Source organism: Rutidosis leptorrhynchoides, chromosome 3 (genome assembly GCF_046630445.1).
Source record: "Rutidosis leptorrhynchoides isolate AG116_Rl617_1_P2 chromosome 3, CSIRO_AGI_Rlap_v1, whole genome shotgun sequence".
NCBI classification, from domain to species: Eukaryota; Viridiplantae; Streptophyta; class Magnoliopsida; order Asterales; family Asteraceae; genus Rutidosis; species Rutidosis leptorrhynchoides.
The window spans coordinates 94007371-94031582 of record NC_092335.1 but is presented as its reverse complement, the minus strand read 5'-3'; the positions used below and the strand labels follow the sequence as shown (position 1 = coordinate 94031582).

The 24212-nt window shown below is 33.1% G+C and overlaps 2 protein-coding genes and 1 long non-coding RNA gene across 9 annotated transcripts in view; all 3 read right to left on the bottom strand.

Annotated features, from left to right (window-relative positions):
• Positions 1-2020: 2020 nt before the first annotated feature.
• LOC139900203 (cell division cycle 5-like protein) lies at positions 2021-7501 on the bottom strand. Its single transcript, XM_071882995.1, has 4 exons — positions 7187-7501; positions 4663-6372; positions 2177-2297; positions 2021-2091 (listed from the first exon to the last, which is right to left on the bottom strand). The coding sequence occupies exons 1-4, from the start codon at positions 7361-7363 to the stop codon at positions 2021-2023; spliced, it is 2079 nt and encodes a 692-aa protein (XP_071739096.1). The 5' UTR covers positions 7364-7501.
• An 8876-nt stretch (positions 7502-16377) lies between these two features.
• LOC139896488 (uncharacterized) lies at positions 16378-18307 on the bottom strand. Its single transcript, XR_011776257.1, has 3 exons — positions 17874-18307; positions 16801-16892; positions 16378-16715 (listed from the first exon to the last, which is right to left on the bottom strand). It is a non-coding gene; the product is annotated as an uncharacterized lncRNA (long non-coding RNA).
• A 2986-nt stretch (positions 18308-21293) lies between these two features.
• Positions 21294-24212, bottom strand: part of LOC139900954 (uncharacterized) — an 86326-nt gene continuing 83407 nt past the window's right edge. For 5 of the 7 annotated variants that reach the window (XR_011777649.1, XR_011777647.1, XR_011777646.1 and 2 more), the window contains 2 exons: positions 22122-22176; positions 21294-21774 (listed from right to left, as the gene is read on the bottom strand). Coding sequence is in view for 1 of the 7 variants with exons in the window: in XM_071883699.1 (XP_071739800.1) it covers positions 22169-22176 (8 nt within the window). In the remaining 6 variants the exon portion in view is untranslated. Of the gene's footprint in view, positions 21775-22121; positions 22177-22896; positions 23042-23365; positions 23602-24212 lie in introns of those variants that run through there. The other 2 variants (XR_011777651.1, XR_011777650.1) reach the window with 2 other exon arrangements.

Genomic DNA, 24212 nt, shown 5'->3' with positions numbered 1-24212 from the left:
GAGATCAATGGATAAGTGACATTTTTGAAATAAGGGCATAAGTAAAATTTGATTTTTATATATTTTACATTAGAGCCCCGATTTAAAAAAAAATCTCGTGATTAACTGGCATTGTGTAGATTCATAAAAAAATATATTTTTTTCAACAGGAGCTTAAAATGCATGTGATGTATGTTAACGTGTTTTGAGGTTTTTTTGAGTTTTTTTTTTTTTTAGGATTCTGTCCAATTTAGAGTTTAGGGTTTAGGGGTTAGAGTTTAGGGTTTTGGGTTTACGGAAACCATAAACCCTAACTCCTAAACCCTAAACTCTAAACCGTTCGTATGAAAAACTCGTTCTAAACCCTAATTTCCCTAATTTCTAAACCCTAAACACCTTTTTTCATTAATCAAAAGTCATTTTTTCTGTTTTTATAACATACATCTAATGCATGAAAAGCAGTTAACATGCATCAAACATCAGCTAATATGCATCAGATGCGTCTTAACGTTCCAGTTAATTTTTTTTTCTGAATCTACACAATGAAAATAGATACCAGCAATTTTTTTTAAAACCGAAGCTGTAGAATTAAAGATATAAAAATCACAAAATCACTTATCCCCTTATCCCACCAACACCCACAAAGACGTGAGACAGGGTCGAGACGGTCGGGTCCTAAAAAGGTCGTGACGTTCGAGACGGGGTCGAGAAGGGGGTCGAGACGGACGTTGACCAAAGTTGACTTTTAAATATATAAGTATATAAATGTATATATGTATACATATTTTAAAGCCAACAACTTTAATATTTGTATCCATAATCTCTATCACCGTTAATTTAATGCAAAAAATTCAAACTAAAATATGACAAATTTGACCGATTTTATCGACTTTCTTGCTTTTCTGAATTTTGACTGACTTTGACCCGATTTTTTTCAACTTTGACCCGATTTTTTTTCAAATTTGACCGATGGTATATATATATATATATATATATATATATATATATATATATATATATATATATATATATATATATATATATATATATATATATATATATATATATATATATATAATGGTAATAATAATATTACTAATGATATAACAAATCAAATGTGTTAAATTTCATATGGATACAATATTAATATTAATAATAATACTGATATTAATATTAATATTACTATTTATAATGGTAATAAAAGTAATAGTATTAATATACCATTTATATTTTAACTTGTATTATGTAATATTTGATAATAATATGATAATCTTCATTGACTATTTATTAGTTATAAATTTTCTATATATATATATATATATATATATATATATATATATATATATATATATATATATATATATATATATATACACATATATATATATATATACACATATATATATATATATATATATATATATATATATATATATATATATATATATATATATATATATATATATATATATATATTACAATATACAAATAATAATAATTATTCATAGACGTCATATATATTTATATACAGATTCACTTCTCATAATTACTTAATGATTCCGTTTTATAATTTTACATTTTTTTTAACTCAAATGATTAAATTATATTTTATTAATTCAGAATATTATATATATACACATTTCTTTATATCTATCTATATAGATATAAATATTTACATTTTTATTTACACACAACTGTTCGTGAATCATCGGGGATGACCAAAGGTCAAATGATTTCATGATAACAGTTCAAAGTTTTTGAGACTTCAACATTACAGACTTTGCTTATCTTGTCAAAGATATTAAATCGTATCGAGAGTTTGGTTTAAAATTAGTCGAAATTTTTCGGGTCACTACAAGTCAACAATCTGATTTGCATCTTTAACCTGCTGAGGTGACTCAACTGTATGATTTGCATCCTTAACCTGCCGAGGTGACTCAACATTCTGATTTACTTCATTAACCTGCTCAGGAGCTCGTTCCTCAGACACAGGTTTGACCATTTTTGTATCTTCTCGGTTTTCTGTAGTTGCCGCCTCAGCTTAAACAATCTCTTCTTGTCTTTCTGCCTCTTGTCTGTAATTTTCCATAAGATTGTGGATCCTTTCTTGCTCTGCAAGAAGATCACCATATCAATTATGTAGACTTTTCTCTAGTTCTTTTTTGCTTTTGCACATATTCCCAGATGCAATTAATACGATTGGATGCTGCCAAATGTTCTTGTCTTTGTAATGCTAGGAAGCACTCGTACTCAATTCCAGCGGTATCCATCTGTTTGAAGGTTGCCTCTACTTGTGACCAGACATTTGCAGCTCGCATCTGCATATAATTAGTGAATAACAAGTTAGTGAAGATATGTTTATACAATTCCCAAGCAAATAAAATAAGATTTGCACGACAATCATCTCTGTTGAGTGGTCTTTCAAATATAGAATGTGGAAAGCATAATAGATGATTTTGGGCTATATGTTTGGATATCTTCATCTGCCATTTCCAGTTTTACTTCTATATAAAATAGGTAACGTCAAAGGCCTATTTCTATGCGGGTCTTTGCAAAAATAAAAAATAAAAAATAAAGACAGAGATTTGTAGTAACATAAAAGTAGAGGTCGCACCACCAACCCATTTGTAGTTCGTACAGCTTTAGTTCCAAATATAGGGTTACTTTATGTCCATCTGCCACTGGATTTTCATATCCCGTCTTCCTTCTTTATAACCCGTTTTCCTTTTTCGCAGATTTGTAGTTCGTCTTCTGCCTTCCTTCTCTGGCCACTGGCATCTCGACGGTGGCTCTGCCTTCCCTTTTCTAATTTTTCTCGGCAAGTGTCGTGGATCTTCGACCGAACTATCTTTTTAAGCCGCGCTCTCGCGCCTTTAACTTTAGCTTGGTCGGTTGTCTTTGTATTGTTAGAAAGATGTCGTGGATTGAAAAAATGAGTTTCAAGATCAAGAGATATATATTTAGGTTTGATCGTGTTGTAGCTACTATGTTGGTGCTTATACAGGGAAACAATTCTAGTGGATCATGATCGAGATATGTTCACTTTTTAAAAATATTGAAACGTTGATAAGTTATCTGCACTGTTTATCATAATTAATATACTCTATGACGCGAACTAAATGTCAACTAATAAAAGTTCGTGAATTTATGGTTGTTTAGTGAAGTGCTTACTTTACACTTCTTTTAATAAGCCTTTATAATTGATTAACTTTTAAAACAAAGTAAGAAATATATGAAATTAATAGGAAAAGTTTAGCTGACTTTCTTTCATGAATAAAATGGGTAAAATTGAAACTTTAGTGACTTTTTATTATAATTCTGAGTAAGAAACATTTATTTTGAATAGAGAAAGTATATTGTTAACCCTTAAATTTAGTTTGTTGTTAACATGCATAAAAATATTATGAAGTAGTCTCTCCGTTTGAAATAATTATCACAGTGTAACAATTGTGGTAACTTCGACCTTAAACATTTTTACTTATTTCCATAGTTATATGTGATGAAAGATTATATCAATGAAAACATATTTAAAACCTATTTCATTACTATAAATTTTATCAAATTTTATATATATTATATATAAAAAATAAGGCCAAAGTTGTAAAAAAATTTCAAAAGTCAAATGAAATAATTATTAATTTTGGAACGGAGATAGTATATAACAAGTAGGATTTTAGATAATACCTATATTGATTGAGAGAAGCTAACAAAAGTAATACAAAAAATTTAAAGTGTGTTGCATCAAATGAGGGCACCATATTTATACTAATCTACTAGAATGATAGATGGTTAAGATTAACTAAATCAATGGTAAAAATTAAAGAACTATAATATTCAATTCAGATATTTACGTAATTCTTTGAGATATTCATGAAGTTCTCACATCATTCTTTTGAGGAATCAAAGAGCAAGTTCTAGAAATCTTGCAAATACTAATCTTTTTAAAAAATATAGTGTTTGAACTTTGAACCATGATCAAGGAGGGAACATAACACACACACACACACACACACACACACATATATATATATATATATATATATATATATATATATATATATATATATATATATAAAAGAAAAAGTTTTTCTTGATTGTGATTGAAAGTTATTTATGGATGTTTGTATCTATATATTATATCTATATATCTATATTATGTATAAATTACAATTTAATATATAAAATAAAAAATTTCACTCCGTAAATCAAGATATAATTAGATAAAATATTGCATGATATTATGGAAAGAATTTTATGGCCGCATGAATGATTGGAATGTGAGAAAATATGATAAAACTCCATTTTCACACTTATCCTTATTTTAAATTTTAAATAGCTTTAAAATATTTTTTATAAGTACATATAAATAAACATTGCTCCGTACATATAATTAGTAGGATAATTGATTTTGCTCCGTACATATAGATATCTTAGCTACATATTTTTTTTTATTCTACTAATTATTAATTATTAATTTAGTTAGTAAGGAGTAGTTAATAATTAAATTAATTAAATAACTAAGTTAGTTATGTACTAATTAATATTACGTATGTATGACTATGTATTTTTCACTAACATCATTCAAAATTACTTTTAAAATTTGTCAACACCACGGGCTCTTAAATTCAAAAGAACTTATAAAAAAAGGTATAAATATAACAAAATTAAGTACTAATTCATTACCTCTTTTAGTTCTTCGTCATCAAATTCTTCTATTACAGGAACTGAAACAGATTTCCCAACCGGACGCTTGTTTCCTCTGTTTTTCTCATTCTCTAGCTTTTCATGATGAGGAAACTTGGCATAATCATGCTCCAGTAAAGACAAAAGCTCCTTCCTTATCATTTCATCTGCCTGTTCAACCAACGTACGCGGAACAAAAGAACTCTTATCTTCATCACCTCTTACTAAAGAGTTCCTTATCAGTTCGAGGGAGCCAACAGGTGGTCTATGGAGTTCGCGTTGCAACACATTCGACCTTTCTTTTAGTAACACTTGCAGTTTAGCTTCTTCCTCGGCTTTTTCCCGAGCAATCCTGTCAGACATATCCTCTTCCATCTTCTCCTCCAGTTCTTCATTATCTTCTAGAAATAGTCGAACAAATATGTGATACTCATTTTTTGGTTGTGGAAGACCGGTCAAACCTGAACGCAAATATTGTCTCATATCTGCTTGCCTACGAAGCTTGAGTTTAGCACTTTCATGCATTTCCAGCTCTTCATTAATGCGAAGCTCGTCACGCATGGGAGTTCCTTTGGGAGTGACACCAAAAGAGTGGCCATCCCTCGGTGTCATGCCAAGTCTGGGTGTCAGACCACCCATGGCTCCTGGAGTTGACATAGCCCAAGGTGTTAGCATAGGGGTTGGGGTTTGAATCTCCTTTTTCTTTGGGGTGACCCCTGAAAAATCTGAAGGATGTAAATCGGGATTTTCACCACCAAGTAACGGAGTCTGAGATAATCTTAAACGGGCCTGATTTTCAGCCTCCATCATTATAGCATCTTGTTTCCCAGCTGGTGTTCTCAGTAGTGGGGTCATTCCTTGACGTGGTGTTTGGGTATAATCAGCTAAGAGAGCACGTGTGGCATTGCTTCCTTCTGAGACTTCTTCATTTAAAGCAGGAAAACTGATTTTTGCAATATGTTCTAATTCGTAATCGGGAATTTGTGGTGTCGGGAGGTTCATCTTTGGCCTTTTTCTGACAGTTTCAGGATCATTCATCTTGTTTGCTTGTAATATAGCCGATGGGGCATCCTGTCTCTGTGCAATCTTGTTCCTCACGATATCCTGTTTTCTCAAACGGGCCTCCTTATCAGCCCTTCTTTCACCTTCAAGATCCTCAATGGTGGTCGGAAAACTAGGTTGTACAACTATTGAATTTTCATCAGCCACATCATAAAAACCAGGAGGAGGCCTCTTTTCGAATGGGATTTCAGCATTGTAATCAATCCCCTTTCGCTTCCTCTTCCGATGTCTATTATCATCAATTCCAGCTGCCTTCAATTCTCTTCTCTTTTGCAAAGAAGCAAGCCTTCTAGCCTCTTCAAGCTGCTTTTCCCGAGCTTTTCTTTTGGCCTTCTTGCCCCTAGTATTAGCTAAACGGGCACGTGCTTCTGAAAGCATTTCCTTTTCATCCTCATCCATATCAACCGGGTCTGGTCGTGCTGGCTTTGATTCTGGGTTTGGATCAATCTCCCCAGGACGCAATTTTCTGGGATCATCACTTGGTTCATAACTTTCATCCTTTGCACAAGCTGCATCAAGCAGTTTTTCATATCGCTCGAGACACTGGGATGGTGTGCGACCTACAATTGGAGCGATTGTTCTCCATTGAGTCGGCATAAGCTTAGCCAAATGAAGCAGCTTTTCAACTTCTTCTCTGGTCCACTCAGTCTGTAAAGGTTTACAAATGATTAGAATTGGTCACATAAAGAGATTTAGATTTTGATATATAAGCTATATAGCAATAGCAATAGCAACAGCACCAACAATAATAATAGATAAATAAATAAGTGAAACAAAACAAATTCATTTTACACACACATACACACATCACACATCTGATGTACATATTGGCATATATATATATATATATATATATATATATATATATATATATATATATATATATATATATATATATATATATATACATGTATGAGGTTCTTAACATTTATTCCGAATCAGATTCTAAGTATATGTTTAAAATCAGTTTAGCATTCAACCCATTTTGAAAACATCGAGATGAAGGCTTCAAAATAGTGCGGCCTACTGTCAGTGAGTGCCAAGATTAAAAAAAAATCGCCGAGAACTCATCTAAAAAACATATTACTTACTGTTGACTATAGCAATAACCTAGCTAGTCCAAGCAAGTCAAATTTATCTGAAATTTCATTATTTTAAAGTTTTTGTAAAAGTAATAATACCAATTTGACGCCAACAAATTTATAAATGGTTCTATCTAGTTTGCATTACTATGGAGAACTTGAATGATAAAGTAATACAGTATCATGTTCCTTAACCTAATTTCAAATAACAAGTTACTCAATTACGGTAATCAACACTGTAATACCTAACATCACCATACAAAAATTAACAGTTATCATCAATATATATATATATATATATATATATATATATATATATATATATATATATATATATATATACACAATAATAAGATTATTATACGATATTACGTACGTACTTTTTTGATTGAGGGATCCAGCCACTCATACCACCGAGCTTTACATTGTTTGGCCGATTTACGAACAAGTAGCGATGAAATACGAGCCCATTGATTCTTCCCGTATTTCATAACAGCGGCTTTTAGGATTTCATCTTCGGTGTTTTTCCAAACACCGCCCTTTATCATAATCCTCATCTTCTCTGTTTAGATAGTAGACTGTTGCAGGTTTTGGTTGAATAGCAAGTGATTTGAAGGAGACACCCTAATTAATACGGAGTATATGTGGCTCTGTATCGATGAGTTTCGATTTCAACTATCCAATCTCTTTATTACATATATAATATATATAATGGTTACGCCGTAGACGCCGATAATAATCGGTTTTAATTTGGGATTTCTTCGAGGGTTTTGTTTTGATGATGGGTTTTATGATAGGCGGTTTTGATGGCCCTAATTTATTATAGGCATATATTTCATTAGTTTCCATAAGATCATTACTTGTTCACCACGTCCAAAAGGCGTGGGCGTCCGAGTTTGACCTCCACAACACCTGTTATGCGGCATTGTGGAGGGACGTTGGGATAGTTTCAACATGCATCCTAACGGCTTTGTGGTCTTGTCAGCGACATATGATTGGCCAATCAATTTTAATTTGGGACGTTGAGAGAGTGTCTGATTTTATAAATAACTAAAATATAATTCAATAAATAAATATCAAAAGTTTCAATTGTTAATACCAACTTATTCCTTCACTCTTTTAAACAAATCTTTTTAACAATTTCTCTCTAATTCTATATCTATATACTCCCTTGCAATACCTAATATATGAATAATCACCATTTAGCTAATGGCTTGACGGTGTCGAGGTCACTCTTACAACTTTGAGGTTGGGGGTTCGAGTCATGCTTAGCACATTTCGTGGTATATATATATATATATATATGGGAGAGATCAAGGGATAAGTACATTTTTTTGAGATAAGGGGATAAGCTCATCCTAGCCATAGATCTCAGGAACTTAATAAATAACGCGGAGGGGTAAATACGTAATTTTGTATTTTTAGTAAAACATCTAATAAAAAGGAACAAATTAGTTGAATATTCATCTGACCGCTATTTTCACTTCAACTATTAGGGTTTCAATTCCTCATAACAATCAGTGTTTCTAATCCAAAATTGTACCGCAAACATCTTTAAATTCATCGTGTAGATTCAGAATATTCATCATTGTTTGAAGATTCATCACAAGTTGTTGAAATCTGTTATAAGTCAACAATTTAAGTCAAATTAGAAGTCACGTGTTTTGCTTATGATATCCTGGACTCGTGTGCACGTGAAATACACGTGCAATCATTAACAGAATCATAACGGAATTCTGTTAAGGTTAGGGTTCAGTTAAATAGCTCATGGAGCTATGTTAGAGTCAGTTTTCGATTTGTTGTCAATTGACATTTTTCTCTCTTGATTCTGTAACTCAATTTCAACAATTGTAATATTGATTGTAATTCAATTTCATAGCTTCGATCAATTGAAGTTGTCAGGTTGAATTGATTAATTTCAGTTTCAATACTTAGATTAATCATTACAGTGGTATCAGAGCGATTTCCTGCGAAAATTGATTATTGATTGCTCGTTTGAAGATATGGTGATGGCGACAAGAAATACAAATGTAGGAAGTGCAGAAGACACCGGATTGGAAGCCATTAAAGCTTCAATTTTGGAGTTGAATCAAGCAGTGAATAGATTGAATGGAAGAATTGATGGAGTAGTAACTCAACAACAATATCTAGCTGATGATATGCAACGGATGAAGAATGGTGAAGGTGTTCATCACAGAGGCCAATTGCAGTTGTCCAGAGTCACTAAACTGGATTTCCCTAAATTTGAGGGTGATGACGTCAGAGGGTGGATATACAGATGTAATCAGTTCTTCACCATTGATAAAGTAGAGGAAGAAGATAAGGTGCGTATTGCATCAATTCATATGTACAAGAAAGCTCTAAACTGGCATCAACAATATACTAGACTTCATGGTGAATTGATAGATTGGCATGTGTATGAAGAAGCTGTATTAAAAAGATTTGGTACAACGGTGGAAGATCCACTATCTGAGCTTAAAAATCTTAGGCAAACGAGTACGGTGGAAGCATATTATGATGAATTTGAGCAGTTGCTAAACAAGGTTGAAATAAGTGATAAACAGGCTATAAGTCTGTTCTTGGCAGGATTACAGAAGGAGATAGAATTACCTGTGCGAATGTTTAAACCAAGAACACTGGAAGATGCATATTCTTTAGCTAAACTGCAGGAAGACACAATTGCAGTGGCCAAAAAGAGGTATAATCCTATCTTGCCTACACCAAGAACCACTTATACCACTAAGAATAGTGGATATACACCTTCAATCCCTAAGAGTGTTAGCTTGTCACCTGCAAACACACAATTGGCTTTACCCATGAATGCATACAACACAAACCCTAGAGGAAGTAAAAGATTGACTCAAAAGGAGATAGAGGAAAAAAGGGCAAAGCATTTATGTTTTTATTGTGATGAAAAGTATACCCCATGTCATAAATGTAATGGCCAACTTTATTCCTTAGAAGTTGTGGGCAATAAGAGCTTGGAGGACTCACCAACAGATGTTGATGATGTTGAAGGTCAAACTTTAGAAATGACAGAGTTTGATCAATATTCACAACCACAATTGTCATTAAATGCTTTGACAGGGGCTAATAACTATCAAACAATGAGGGTGACTGGTACTATCAACACATACAAGGTTCACATACTTATTGATTCGGGTAGCACTCATAATTTTCTTGATTATGAGACTGCAAAAAGATTAGGGTGCAGGGTAAGCAAAACAGTCCCAATGCAAGTTATTGTTCCTGGTGGTAATAAACTCATGGCTTCAAATGCATGTGATAAGGTGGTCTGGACAATTAATAGTGCCACATTTGTAAGTGAAATGGTTCTTATACCATTAGGTGGTACAGAAATGGTCTTGGGAATCCAGTGGTTGAAGACTTTAGGTGATATAAAATGGAATTTTGAGGAGCTGAAAATGTCCTTCAAGTACAAAGGTTCAAAGGTTCAATTGAGGGGAACAAAAAAGTTTGATTTGCAGTGGATGAAAGCAAAGAGACTAGCTAACCATGACAAGGGTAATCAAGCTCATTTATCTTCAATGGTTCTGTGTGTGTACCCAGCAGTGTTATGTCAAATGAATGCTATTTCCATTAATGAAGAACTAATAATGCCTGAAGAGATCAACAACCTGTTGTCTGTTCATGATGATGTTTTTACTGTACCAACAAGGTTACCACCACAGAGGATGAAAGATCACAAGATTCCTTTGAAGGAAGGCACTCAACCTATCAACATACGTCCATATAGACATCCTCCAACACAGAAGGATGCTATTGAAACTATGGTGAATGAGTTATTGGAATCTGGGGTCATAAGGACAAGTCAAAGTCCATATGCAGCTCCCATTGTGATGGTAAAAAAAAAGGATGGAAATTGGCGCATGTGTGTGGATTATAGGGAGTTGAATAAGCATACCATTAAGGGTAAGTTTCCAATACCAGTGGTAAGTTTCCAATACCAGTCATAGAAGAGTTGATCAATGAGTTGGCAGGGTCTAAGGTGTTCTCTAAATTGGATTTGAGATCAGGGTATCATCAAATTCGTATGTATGAGGATGATACAGCTAAGACTGCATTTAAAACTTATGAGGGACACTATGAGTTTTTAGTAATGCCATTTGAACTCACTAATGCACCTTCAACATTTCAGGCATTGATGAATGAGGTATTCAAACCTTACTTGAGAAAGTTTGTACTTGTCTTCTTTGATGATATACTAGTATATAGTGCTAGTTTAGAGGAGCATGTTACTCACTTAAAGATTGTTCTGGACACCATGGGTAAGCATGAGCTTTATGCTAAGAAAAGTAAATGTGTTTTTGCTACTGCAAGTATAGAGTATTTAGGGCATATCATTTCTGCACAAGGGGTGAGCACTGAACCCTCTAAAATTGAAGCAGTAGCTAAGTGGCCAATACCTAAAACCTTGAAGCAATTGAGGGGGTTTTTGGGCCTCACTGGATATTATAGGAGGTTTGTTAAAGGTTATGCTACAATTGCTCAACCATTGACTAGACTATTAAAGAAAAATGCTTTTGTGTGGGATGATGATGCTACTTGTGCTTTTGAGCAGTTGAAAACAGCAATGTAAACAGCTCCTGTTCTCCAATTACCCAATTTTGATAAAGAGTTTACTGTGGAAACAGATGACTCAGGGGTAGGCATAGGTTCTGTGTTGCAGCAAGGGGGCCATCCTATAGCATTTTTAAGTAAAACCTTAGCTACCAGGCATCAGTCATTGTCTACATATGAAAATGAGTTTCTAGCTGTTATTGTTGCATTGGAAAAGTGGAGAGGCTACTTATTAGATAGACACTTTATCATAAAGACAGATCATGTGAGTTTAAAATATCTGTTGGACCAGAGGATAACTACACCAACCCAAATGAAGTGGTTACCAAAATTAATGGGATTTGATTATGAAATATGTTACAAGAAGGGTAATGAAAATTTGGCAGCTGATGCATTATCTAGGGTGGCTGGTGAAGGTTAGTTATTTCAAATTCACATCTCAAGCATCTCCAGTGATATAGAAACCCGTGTCCATGACAGCATAAACAAGGATGTGGACATGCAGCTTTTCATTGACAAATTAAAGTCAAAAGAAGTCCATTCTAAACATTATGAATGGAAAAATGAGAACTTGTGGAGGAAAAACAAGTTGGTGGTTGGAGCTGACCCTGTGTTGAGAGCTGACCTCATCAAACATTTCCATAGTGACCCCATTGGAGGCCACTCTGGTGTTAATGGCACTACTTAAAGATTGACTGCAAGTTTTTATTGGAAAGGTTTAAGAAGAGATGTGAAGCATTTTGTGAGAGCTTGTTTAGTTTGTCAAAGATCTAAGCCAGATTTGGCCATGTCACCAGGCCTTTTGCAACCATTACCAATACCACAAAGGGTGTGGGCTGAGATTTCAATGGATTTTATTGAAGGGTTGCCATTATCAAAAGGTAAATCAGCTATTTGGGTGATAGTGGATCGATTGAGCAAGTATGCTCACTTCATTGCCCTAAGTCATCCCTACGCTGCTAGTCAACTTGCTAGTCTATTCATTGATAATCTGTACAGATTACATGGGTTGCCTGAAGTTATAGTGAGTGATAGGGATAAAGTGTTCTTGAGTATTTTTTGGCAGGAAATGTTCAAGCAATTAAAGGTCAAACTGCATCTGTCAACAGCTTACCATCCACAAACGGATGGTCAAACTGAGATTGTTAACAAAAGTGTTGAGTGTTATCTCAGGTGTATGACAGGAGATAAGCCAAAGGAGTGGGCAGATTGGCTACCTCATGCTGAGTATTGGTATAATACAAATTATCATACTGCTATTGGTACCACCCCATTTGAGGTCATGTATGGGCAAAGTCCAAAGGATACTACCAATTATTCAAAGGGTGAAAGCAAAGTGGATTTAGTGGACAGGTCATTGGTGGCTAGAGAAGAAGCAATGGCTATGCTTAACTTCCATTTAAAAAGAGCCAAGGATAGAATGAGGCATTATGCTGACAAACACAGAACTGATAGAGTATTCGAGCTTGGAGATTGGGTTTATGTCAAATTACAACCCTATAGACAGATCACTTTACGTGGGGCTCATTTCAATAAGCTGTCACAAAAATACTATGGTCTCTTTGAAGTGGTGCAGAGGATAGGTCAAGTGGCTTACAAGCTGAGTTTGCCTTCAACAACTAGAATACATCCAGTTTTCCATGTATCTCAGCTCAAATTACATAAAGGTAGCTCACCAAATGCAATGGGAATGATCCCACCCACTAATCAAGATGGATTGCTGTTGGCTGAGCCTTTCAAGATTCTGGATAGACGTTTGATGAAGAAGGGTAATACTGCTTCTGTGGCCCTACTCATACAATGGAAGAATGGCAGTGAAGATGACGCCACATGGGAGCCAATTGATGATATTCGTCTTCGTTTCCCAGATTTCAAGTTTGATTGAATATGATTCTTGGGGTCAAGAATCGTTTGAAGGAGAGGCAATTGTTATAAGTCAACAATTTAAGTCAAATTAGAAGTCACGTGTTTTGCTTGTGATATCCTGGACTCGTGTGCACGTGAAATACACGTGCAATCATTAACAGAATCATAACGGAATTCTGTTAAGGTTAGGGTTCAGTTAAATAGCTCATGGAGCTATGTTAGAGTCAGTTTTCGATTTGTTGTCAATTGACATTTTTCTCTCTTGATTCTGTAACTCAATTTCAACAATTGTAATATTGATTGTAATTCAATTTCATAGCTTCGATCAATTGAAGTTGTCAGGTTGAATTGATTAATTTCAGTTTCAATACTTAGATTAATCATAACAAAATCAACTGAAAAGACTAAAGAAGATTCATCTGTCATAAAAGTTGAGAAGATCGACATACAAATCGCAATCATCATTCATTCATCAGATACGAATTAGGACTCCCGATTGAAATCCAAATTATTGAGCGAATTCAAAAATTAAATTGAAAAACCCGTAGTCTATGGTGCGATTAGAGGACAAAAAATCGAAGAAACGCAACAAATCGCGATGGAGAATTAATGTGTAAGAACTTTAACGATTACATGTTTTTATCAATTCTTATTTGTTCTATATTCATTGATCGACTGTTATAATCTTTAAAGAACATAATTTTGAAAAATGTAAAATACAAAATCGATGATGAACTTAAGAAATTATTTGATTTGATGAATGTACTTTTCTATGGTGAATGTTAGATCGTTGATACATATAATGAAAAAAAAAATAAATGAATGTTGTTTTATAACTGTATAGAGTATTATACACCAGCATTCTATAGAGTGTTCATGGTTTGTATTTTTACCTTATATCGTTTATTTACTGGTATTCTCCGGAATAGATGTCTAAGTTGGTGTTTGACTGGGCCAAAGACACCAATGCTAAATGCTAATATGATGAATCAGCTGCTGAATGTTTGCATAATATAATAATTTTATATTCTAATTATTCATATAAAATTATCAATGAAGATTCAATATATAATTAAATTTGAATTAGACATTAGTACCTTGTTAAATTAGACTTCAATACCTAATGAATCATCATTGGAAATGAGATTCATTAGAAAGGATTCTCGTTTGCTATGAGGAATTAGTTGTATAAGTTATCGCTAGTTATACTGGTGTCATATTTGCATTTCTTGAAGTGAATTTAACTCACTCTTTTGTTTTTTCTTTTATTTACAAGTACTAGTGTGCCTGAAAGTTAAGATGAAATATGAGATAACAAGTAAAAATATAACAAACGTAAATGAAATGAATCAAGCATTTCATGAACATTATGGACCATGTTTAATATTAAAAGAATAAAAATTAACCGGAACATCAACTATTCTGGTCTAGGGTAACATGAGTTCTTAAAGGCACCAACTAGATTCATGACTACATTCAGTAACTCTCCTTCGAGAGGGATGTTCATCAATTCTTGCTATTCCCGATGCCAAACTGGAACTCAAGAAACATGGTTGAGAAATATTTGTTTCTGCACTAGTACTGAAGTTCATGTGCGTTAGTTTATATTTATGTTCATATGATAATCTTTAACGAAAGAGAGCACTTTCATAAAGTTAACATTCATCGAATGCATGTTATCATTAGTCGAATTTATGTATCATTAGTCCAATGAATGATATCATTCGTCCAATGTATGTTACCATTCGTCGAATGTATGTTACCATTCGTCGATTGTATGTTACCATTCGTCGAATGTATGTTACCATTCGTCGATTGTATGTTATCATTCGATGTTGAAAGTATGTTTTTATTCGTCGTCGAATGTATGTTATCATTCGTCAAATGTATGTTACCATTCTTCCAATGTATGTTACCTACAATGTATGTTACCATTACTCCAATGAATGTTACCATTCGTCCAATGTATGTTACCATTCCTCCAATGAATGTTACCATTCGTCCAATGTATGTTACCTATATATGTTAATTTTCGTCGAATGTATGTTGTCATCAGTCGAATGTGTGTTACCTTTCGTTGAATGTATGTTACCTTTTTGTGGAATGTATGTTATCATTCGTCGTCGAATGTATGTTACCCTTCGTCCTCGAATGTATGTTATCATTCCTTGAATGTATGTTATCATTCGGCGTCCAATGTATGCTATCATTTGTCGTCCAATGTATGTTATCCTTGGTGTTTATCATCAAAAATATTGACATTGAAGCATTAAAAATAAAGAAAACATACTGTCCAATGTATGTTATCCTTGGTGTTTATCATCAAAAATATTGACATTGAAGCATTAAAAATAAAGAAAACATACTACGTGTCAGTTAATATGAATTTATTATTTATATAATTACATATGAAGTGATAATTACATATGAAGTGATAATGTATGTTAATTCGAGAGGAATGATGTATATATATATTTATATGTATATCCCAAATGTATATAAACTGTTGGTAGAGTTCTCTGGTCAAGCTTGTATATGTAGTCGTGGCCAGAGATACTTCTAAATGGTATTCTCAACTGGATACTTGTGTAGAAACTCAAGTGTTAGTGTTTGTTACACGAGTCCAAAGTTTTGCATTTGAAGTAGTGCTTACAGCTCTAAAAGGTGCAAATGTGTCAACCTAGTTGCAGCTACGTGTCTCACATTTGTATCAACCTAGTTGCATTCATGCCAAAGAAAAATTAATACCTGATATGTAATGAATATAAAAATACCCTAATTAATAAAATTTAAGACTAGTACTTCACAAGTATTTTGTTTGACTCCATGTGTTGCTACCGGATTTACCGTCTGAAACACAGTTATATTGTATCAATATATTCTCCTTCAAGCATAAGAGAATTTGCATCACTAACTGCAACTAATGCTTTAACATTTAAATGCCAATGAATTATATTCGACATGAAACTAGATTTGAAAATCATACCTTAACATAAACCTTTTCTATTTGAATATCATCACAAGCAAAACGAAACAATAAAATTGTACCCATATTTACTATCATATTTTCAATTTCAACTGCTCAAAAACATTCAAATTCCAAAGAACGCAGTTTATACCTCGTCAATAGTACATCAAATTTCAACAAGAGTATACTAGAACTTAGAATATGTTTACAACTGGATGACTTTTTGATTGTCAAGCCTAGAATATGAATGAGTAAATAGAGTGGAACTAGGTATATAAACAAAAGTATAAAACTTGAATACAAATGAAACCAAAACGCAACAAACATAAGTAAATAGCTATAGCTTATAAATACATCATTATATATGTAAAATGGTGGTTTTGGAGTACTAATGCAGATGACCTGTGCATTTACTAGAAAATCATCAGTGCTAGTGAACCATACATGTCATCCCAATACATACTAATCTGATACAAATCTTGTAAAGTAAGAACCTGGGGCAAACATCATCATAAGTAGTTGTAATGACAGAGTAAATTACGTCTTGTGTTAACCTAACAAAAAACATATATGACTCACCGGAAGGAGGCCATGACTTATTCCAGTCACGGTATTCTCTTGGCTTTTGATGTATAGCCTGAATGAATGGGGTTCCAGCTTCTTATATGCAACTACAACAAAATGATTACAATTCAAAAACTAGAAATCGCTTAGCATCAGAAGCTATATAAAATCATATAAAAAATGCAACAAAACGATAAGAAAAAGTCAGGTTACAAATTTAAATAAAATTACTCAAAATATCTCTAAGTTCGATAAAATTCATCAGATGTATAATAATAATAATATTCTCTAAGTACGACAACATTCATCAGATGTATGATAACATATTAAATGATAAATTTAAAAAGTTTACTAAAAACTACTAATGTTTATCATAAAAAAATTAACATTGAAGCATTAAGAATAAATTAATATAGATTTATTATTCATATGATAACATAGTAAGTGATAACATACATTGATTGGTGTTAAACGATAACATTAATTGAATGCATGTTAACTAATAACATTCAAATGTAACACACAATGTAGTGATAACATTGAATATTAAGTAATAACATTCATTGAATGAATGTCAAGTGATAACATACATGACGTATGTTAATCGATAACATTCATTGAATTGATGTTAAGTGATAGCATACTAAAAGGTTTGGACAAACAATGTGTTTCAAGTCACTCCAAGCCGAATTGATCCGTACAAAAATTACTTGTTTGACCTGTTACTTGACCCATTTTGCCCCCCTGTTCAACTAATCGATTACTATTAATAAAGTATGCTTTTTATTTGTCATGTAATATTTCTAGCATTTGTAATGTGAATAGTTGACAACAGGCTTGTGAAGGCAGAAATAGCTGCAAAAAAGAACTGATAACTAATGAGTTATTGCAACAATTATTTGTCATTTAAACCAGTATTAAATTCATTCATTCAGTATCTAATAAAACCTCAAATTAATGATACAGTTCTCTTCAATCCAAATAATAGGTATCATATTAAAGAACACAAAATATAAAACCTGAATCGATTCAATAATGTAATTGAAAGAAAAATAATATTTATTAAAAAAATTAATTGATTAATTCACCTGAATCAGCAAGCAGGAATTCATTCAGCTATGATAATCGAACCTAACCCTAACCACGTAAGAAAAAACGCAGGCTAAGTACTCCTCGTTTGCTCCTTCGATTGTTGTTGCAAATCGAATCTTGATGCTCCTATCGAAGCTCGACGAATAAGTTTTAAATTAACGAATAAAGAAGTACCTAATAGCGTCGATCCATTTGTATGAAGTGGAGGTTAATTGGAGGTACGGAGTGAAAAGCACGAAACTGATTTAGGGTGGATTGGGGATTAAAGTGACGAACAATAAATAATTTGTGTAATAGACGAAACTACCCCTAGTCCTGTTGATAGAATTCATCGCCGGATCACCAAAAATTAGATGAACATAATGTGATCGGAAGAGATGAGCGGTTAGATGATAGCTTATCCCCTTATCTCTAATTTTCAACTTAGCGATTGATCTCTCCCCTCTATATATATATATATATATATATATATATATATATATATATATATATATATATATATATATATATATATATATATATATATATATAATCAAGAGGGAATCAATTACTTTTTTGAGGAAAAGTGATGGGAATTAATTTTTTTCATTTTTTTCAATTTTTTTTCAGTCATCAAGATCACATCTAAATATGAACATTTAAAAAAGACAATTTGTGATGAATGTTATTATTTTGACGGTAAAACGCTCGAAGAAAAAAAAAATGAAAACATTCAATGCATTGAATGTTTTGATTTTGAGTTTTTTTTAAGGGGTTAGAAATTAGAGTTTAGAAATTAGGGGGTTGAAAATTAGGGTTTGGCTATTAGGGTTTAGAAATTAGGGTTTTGAGTTTAGAAATTCATATGTTGTAGATAACTTTTCATCTAGGCCTTGCGTTGTATGGATTAGTATAGCTTGCGTAATGTGTGTGCGGACACGGTAACCTGTATTCTGTCCAAATCTGCTACGTATGCACCTTTAGCCCTATAAGTTGACTTGTACATGGTTTGAGAGCTTGATCTTCTGGATATTGAATCTTTATATGTTATGTGATAAAAGTCTAGTTTATTTCAAACCTTGAAACCTTATACATTGTGCACACTAAGGCCGTAGTTTTGGTAACTGCTGAATTGAGATGAAACAGAATGTCCAACTTGCATGAATAAACTGTACCAATTGGTTAAACAAAAATGTCTCATTTTTGATATGTGGTATTGTCCTTGAACCATGGCCACTGACCTTGCATTATTTGCATGTTCGTAGCTCCGGTTATAGCCATTACGAGATTGGTGCGCAGTCAGAAACTGATTTAGTAAACCATAACCGCACCTATTCTGAAACCCGACTTGTAGAAATCGTATGAGACCCTGGTTATGCTTTCTGTCTAGTTGAGATCTGGAGTTTGCCATATTACCATGATTTATGTGCTATGAAATATTGAGCGTTGTTTGCAACTTGTGCATGAACTTTATGCTAGACGATAAACTGTGAATGCGTACTTGACAAATTATGACATGAAACGTGTTAGTTGACTTAAAATTGACATGTTTGCCATAATTTGACATGAACCTACTGATTTTGACTTTAGTTGACCACCTTGACCAAATTTGACTTTTGATTTGACTTTTGTTGACTTGCATGAACTAGTTGACTATATGTTGACTTTTACTTTGAAACGCGTCGAGTCGAGCAATAAGACAACTTACTCTATGAAACCACTATTGTATAAGACATAAATATTGACCAATCTATATACGTATACTTAGGTTGCATAACTCCGCAATAAACCGTACAAGTTACTTGCTTACTTTTCGTTCAAGAGCTTTTTAAAGGTGAGTCTACAGTCCCGCTTTTTACATGTTTTCAGGGATGAGAATACACGCTGTTATACTTACATTTTCAAATGCTTTTATGTTGACACGGGTACTTATTATACATATTGATTGTTGTTCACAAAGCCCCTAGCTTGAATACTTTTATTACCTTCGGGTAAGCACAATTTAGATGGACGGATCTGTTAGGTTAGACAAACATCACCCTACATTAACTGTGGTGCATTTACTTTGAACTTTATGCACACTCGAACAAGTGTATACATTTTTATGGGATAAAGGAGGTCTTTATGCTAGTATTCCGATGCTCATGGATTATGTAATATTTTGCAACGTTGGGTTGTACTTATTGAAATATCGTGGTCAATGAACTTAAACTATTTTTCTGAATATTGTCTTTTAGATTACATTTTTTTAAACCTGTAGATTCACCAACATTATTGTTGACCTGTTTTGCGTGTTTTATTCTCAGGTCCATAAGAGGTATAACTTCCACTGCGTGTTTGATGCTTTGGTCTTGCCGTGGAGTCAGCATGCTTTAATAAAGACATTTATTTACTTTCGCATTTAAAACTTTTACATCTGTTTAATACTATTGGCTTGTAGTTACGATCACAATAGTATTACTTATTTTGGTTTATTGACTTATGTTTGAAAGTCAACATTTTTAATAAAATTAAATGCGATTGCTTTGAAACGTCTCATATAGAGGGCGTAACTGTTAACTGTGGGACCTATGATTAACACGTCGTCAGATAGAAATTTGGCGGGGTGTTATATTAGTGGTCTAATATTACTGAGTCTTCACTTCCACTTTATCACATGAGAATGATACAACTCAAGTTAGTAATCATGTCTTGATAACATACCACCAACAAGATGATTAAACGACAAGTTAGAATCAATCACACAATCTAACCATCTGACCAGTCTCCCGTACGAGTGGCACATACCATCAACAAGATGATTAAACGACAAGTTAGAATCAATCACACAATCTAACCATCTGACCAGTCTCCCGTACGAGTGGCACTCACTCGCACGTGTGAGTCACCTCATCAGTGCTGGTGACATCTGACTCGTACATGTGAACCACGAACACACAATAACCACAAGGGCAAACATATTCGTACGAGACCCCTCAAGAGTGACGAGTGACTTGTGTGTGTCACAGTTGACTCGTGCGAGTCAGCTTAACCAAGTAACAGTTGAAGCATCAGCTCATCCATACGGTTCACCACATATTTGACCACTCACTCGTGCGAGTGGCCTCTCACTCGTGCGAGTTAGGAAGAACAGCAGCATCAACATCAAAACGGTTTTTATAACCCCAAATCACCATTCAAGCTTGTTTTGGTCGATTTCTAAGCATAATAATAGCATATAACATATACAAAAGCTATTCCTAACATCAAACAACCATCACCAACACTTCGAATACAAGAATCAAACCATAAACCCTACTTTTACAAAAAGCCCATTAAAATCTCATTTGATTCATTCAAATTAAACAATCTTACCTTATTTTAGCTTCTGAAATCAGTAGGATTACAATCACAAAATCACAAGCTTCATTTTCCAATTTCAATTTTAGAGAATAACAATTAGTATGTGTTCAGGGTTTTAGAATTCTAAATTGTACTTGATGTACGTACATAACAAATATATACAACCTGGGGTTTCTTCATGGTGAGGAAACCCCACTCTCCATATGAAACGCCCCTAATTTTTTTTTTAACAAAATATTTTCATGACAAACACACACCATACAAAACATACAATTCCTTCTAAAAGCCCCTAATTTTTTTTTTAACAAAATATTTTCATGACAAACACACACCATACAAAACATACAATTCCTTCTAAAAGCATTAACCCATATTGACACCTAATATTAAAGAAAATGTCCCACAACGACTACATCATACATAACCAAAAGTTGGGAGCGTTTTCATTAAGCTAGGTACGAGATGGTAATTTAAGATGTACTTGGTGCTTACTAGTAGCAGACACGATCCACTTCTAATCCCGGGCTAAACTTTTCCCTTCCCGATGGTCCACCTTTACTTCTTTATCTTTTGTACCTAAAAACATTCAACAACTAAAAGTAAGCGCAAGGCTTAGTGAGATTTATGAATAATCAAACAAGCAACTAAACATCAACGTGACCAATCATATGGTTTCATAATCCTCAAATTGATGACAATCGCGATTGCACCCATGATCCGAAACATAATCCATAACGTGATCCAACATGATCACAACATGATCCAAACATAATCCATATACCATATGATGCCAACAACTTTAACAACATAATTACAACAAATAACAAAACATAACCGTATGATGGTTGTATGAAATCCTCTTGCACGGATGCAATCCGGAAATCATACAACCACTTACCTCATTTAATCATTCATAAACTCACCTTAACTAGCAAAAGCAATCAAAACGTGCAAGTAGCTCTTCCACACTTCAAGAACCTAAGTAAACATACGTATTCATTAATATACAACAATTAATAACTATAACTATTGTCTTTGTTTAAAGGGGGAATTTAACTTCTAAGTTAACTTTCTTAATCAACAGTAGACTAACAACTACTCTTTTTCCATCATTTAACTACTACATCTTCCATTAAACATCTATTTATTTAAATAGAATTATTAAGTTTTACTTCAATATCATCTACTTCAAGAACCTAAGTAAACATACATATTCATTAATATACAACAATTAATAAGTATAACTATCGTCTTTGTTTAAAGGGGGAATTTAACCTCTAAGTTAACTTTCTTAATCAACAGTAGACTAACAACTACTCTTTTTCCATCATTTAACTACTACATCTTCCATTAAACATCTATTTATTTAAATAGAATTATTAAGTTTTATTTACATCAATATCATCTACTTCCACTTATAAAAATAACATACATCACAGGTTGTGTATTCTTGTATACAAGTTAATACAACCTTTCAACACTAAGTAATATTATCACCTTCTCAAATTAATGAGTTATTGTTTATACATAACCCTAAAATATATAAATTGTTTACGTAATACTCTAATCAGTACATACATATACATATAACTCCTCTAACCCTTTTTTTTCACCCATTTCCCCAAATTCTTAAGAGTTAGGGTTTATATGAACCAACTTTAATTTAACTAAATCAATGAATAAAAATATTACTCATACCTTCAATTTACTGATAGGGATGTTAGAACTTCAACTCTTCAAAATATGAGCTTCAGTTTTAATTAAGTCTAGTTCCTTCCTTTATTTTTCTTTTCCTCACAATCGCATGAATACTCTCTGCCATCTCTATTCTCTCTCTCTCTCTCTCTCTCTCTCTCTCTCTCTCTCTCTCTCTCTTTTTTTTTTTAAATAATAAGAACGTGAATGAACTGGATGTTTCCATCCTCTAATTTAATTTCACGAATTTACACATTTTACCCCTTTATTTTCCCAAAATACACAAAACAACCCCCCTAACTTGTCAACTTGTCAAAACAGCCCTATTTCATATAAATTAATATTATCATTTACTTCTTTTTATATAATTATAGAATAATACTTATATAAAAATTTATATATATATATATATATATATATATATATATATATATATATATATATATATATATATATATATATATATATACACCTTTATAATTGGGGTGTTTCCTCCCGTTATTATGTTCGTGTCCTCACGAACCACTCTTGGTATATTGCGGGATAATATACCATCATCCATTCTTCGGGCTCCCAAGTAAATTCGTCCCCCTTTCTATGTCGCCACTGTACTTTAAGTAGAGAAATGGACGTACGTCTCAATTACTTTGTCTGTTGATCTATCATCTTGATTGGTTCTTCTATATATCTCAACTTATCATCTACTTCAATTTCAGGTAAAGGTACGTAAGTGGCCTCGTCAACTAAGCACTTCCTCAACTGAGATACGTGAAACGTGTCATGAATTGAATTAAGCTCTTCGGGTAGGGATAGCCTGTAAGCAACTTTTCCAACACGGGCTACAATTTTGAAACTCTATAGGCCTCCTACGCTTGTCTGCATAAGATTTTTGCCTATCTTGTGCCATTTTCAAACGTTCCCGAATTTGATCAATTTTCTCTGTGGTTAGTTGCACCACATCCGTGCTACCAATTTCTCTCTCGCCTACTTCGCCCCAACAGATAGGAGTTCGACACTTTCTCCCATACAACATTTCGTACGGAGGCATTCCAATAGATGAATGGTAACTATTATTATAAGAAAACTCCGCCAACGGAAGTATAACATTTGAAATAATAAACATATTACTAATATTAATATATACACTTATTCGATTACCATTATATGTGTTAATATATATATAAATGATTTAGGTTCGTGAATCCGAGGTCAACCCTACATTTGTTCAATGTCGTCATATGTATTTTTACTACAAAATACAGTATGGTGAGTTCATTTGATTCCCTTTTACTCTTTACATTTTTGGGACTGAGAATACA

What these genes read in the sequence shown, in the direction of transcription:
- LOC139900203 (XM_071882995.1), bottom strand. Translation starts at nt 7,363, where the DNA reads ATGAGGATTATGATAAAGGGCGGTGTTTGGAAAAACACCGAAGATGAA. An exon ending in TGGATCCCTCAATCAAAAAA is followed by an intron (nt 6,373 to 7,186) that starts GTACGTACGTAA and finishes AAACCTTTACAG; the next exon opens with ACTGAGTGGACCAGAGAAGA. An exon ending in ACATTTGGCAGCATCCAATC is followed by an intron (nt 2,092 to 2,176) that starts GTATTAATTGCA and finishes ATCTTCTTGCAG; the next exon opens with AGCAAGAAAGGATCCACAAT.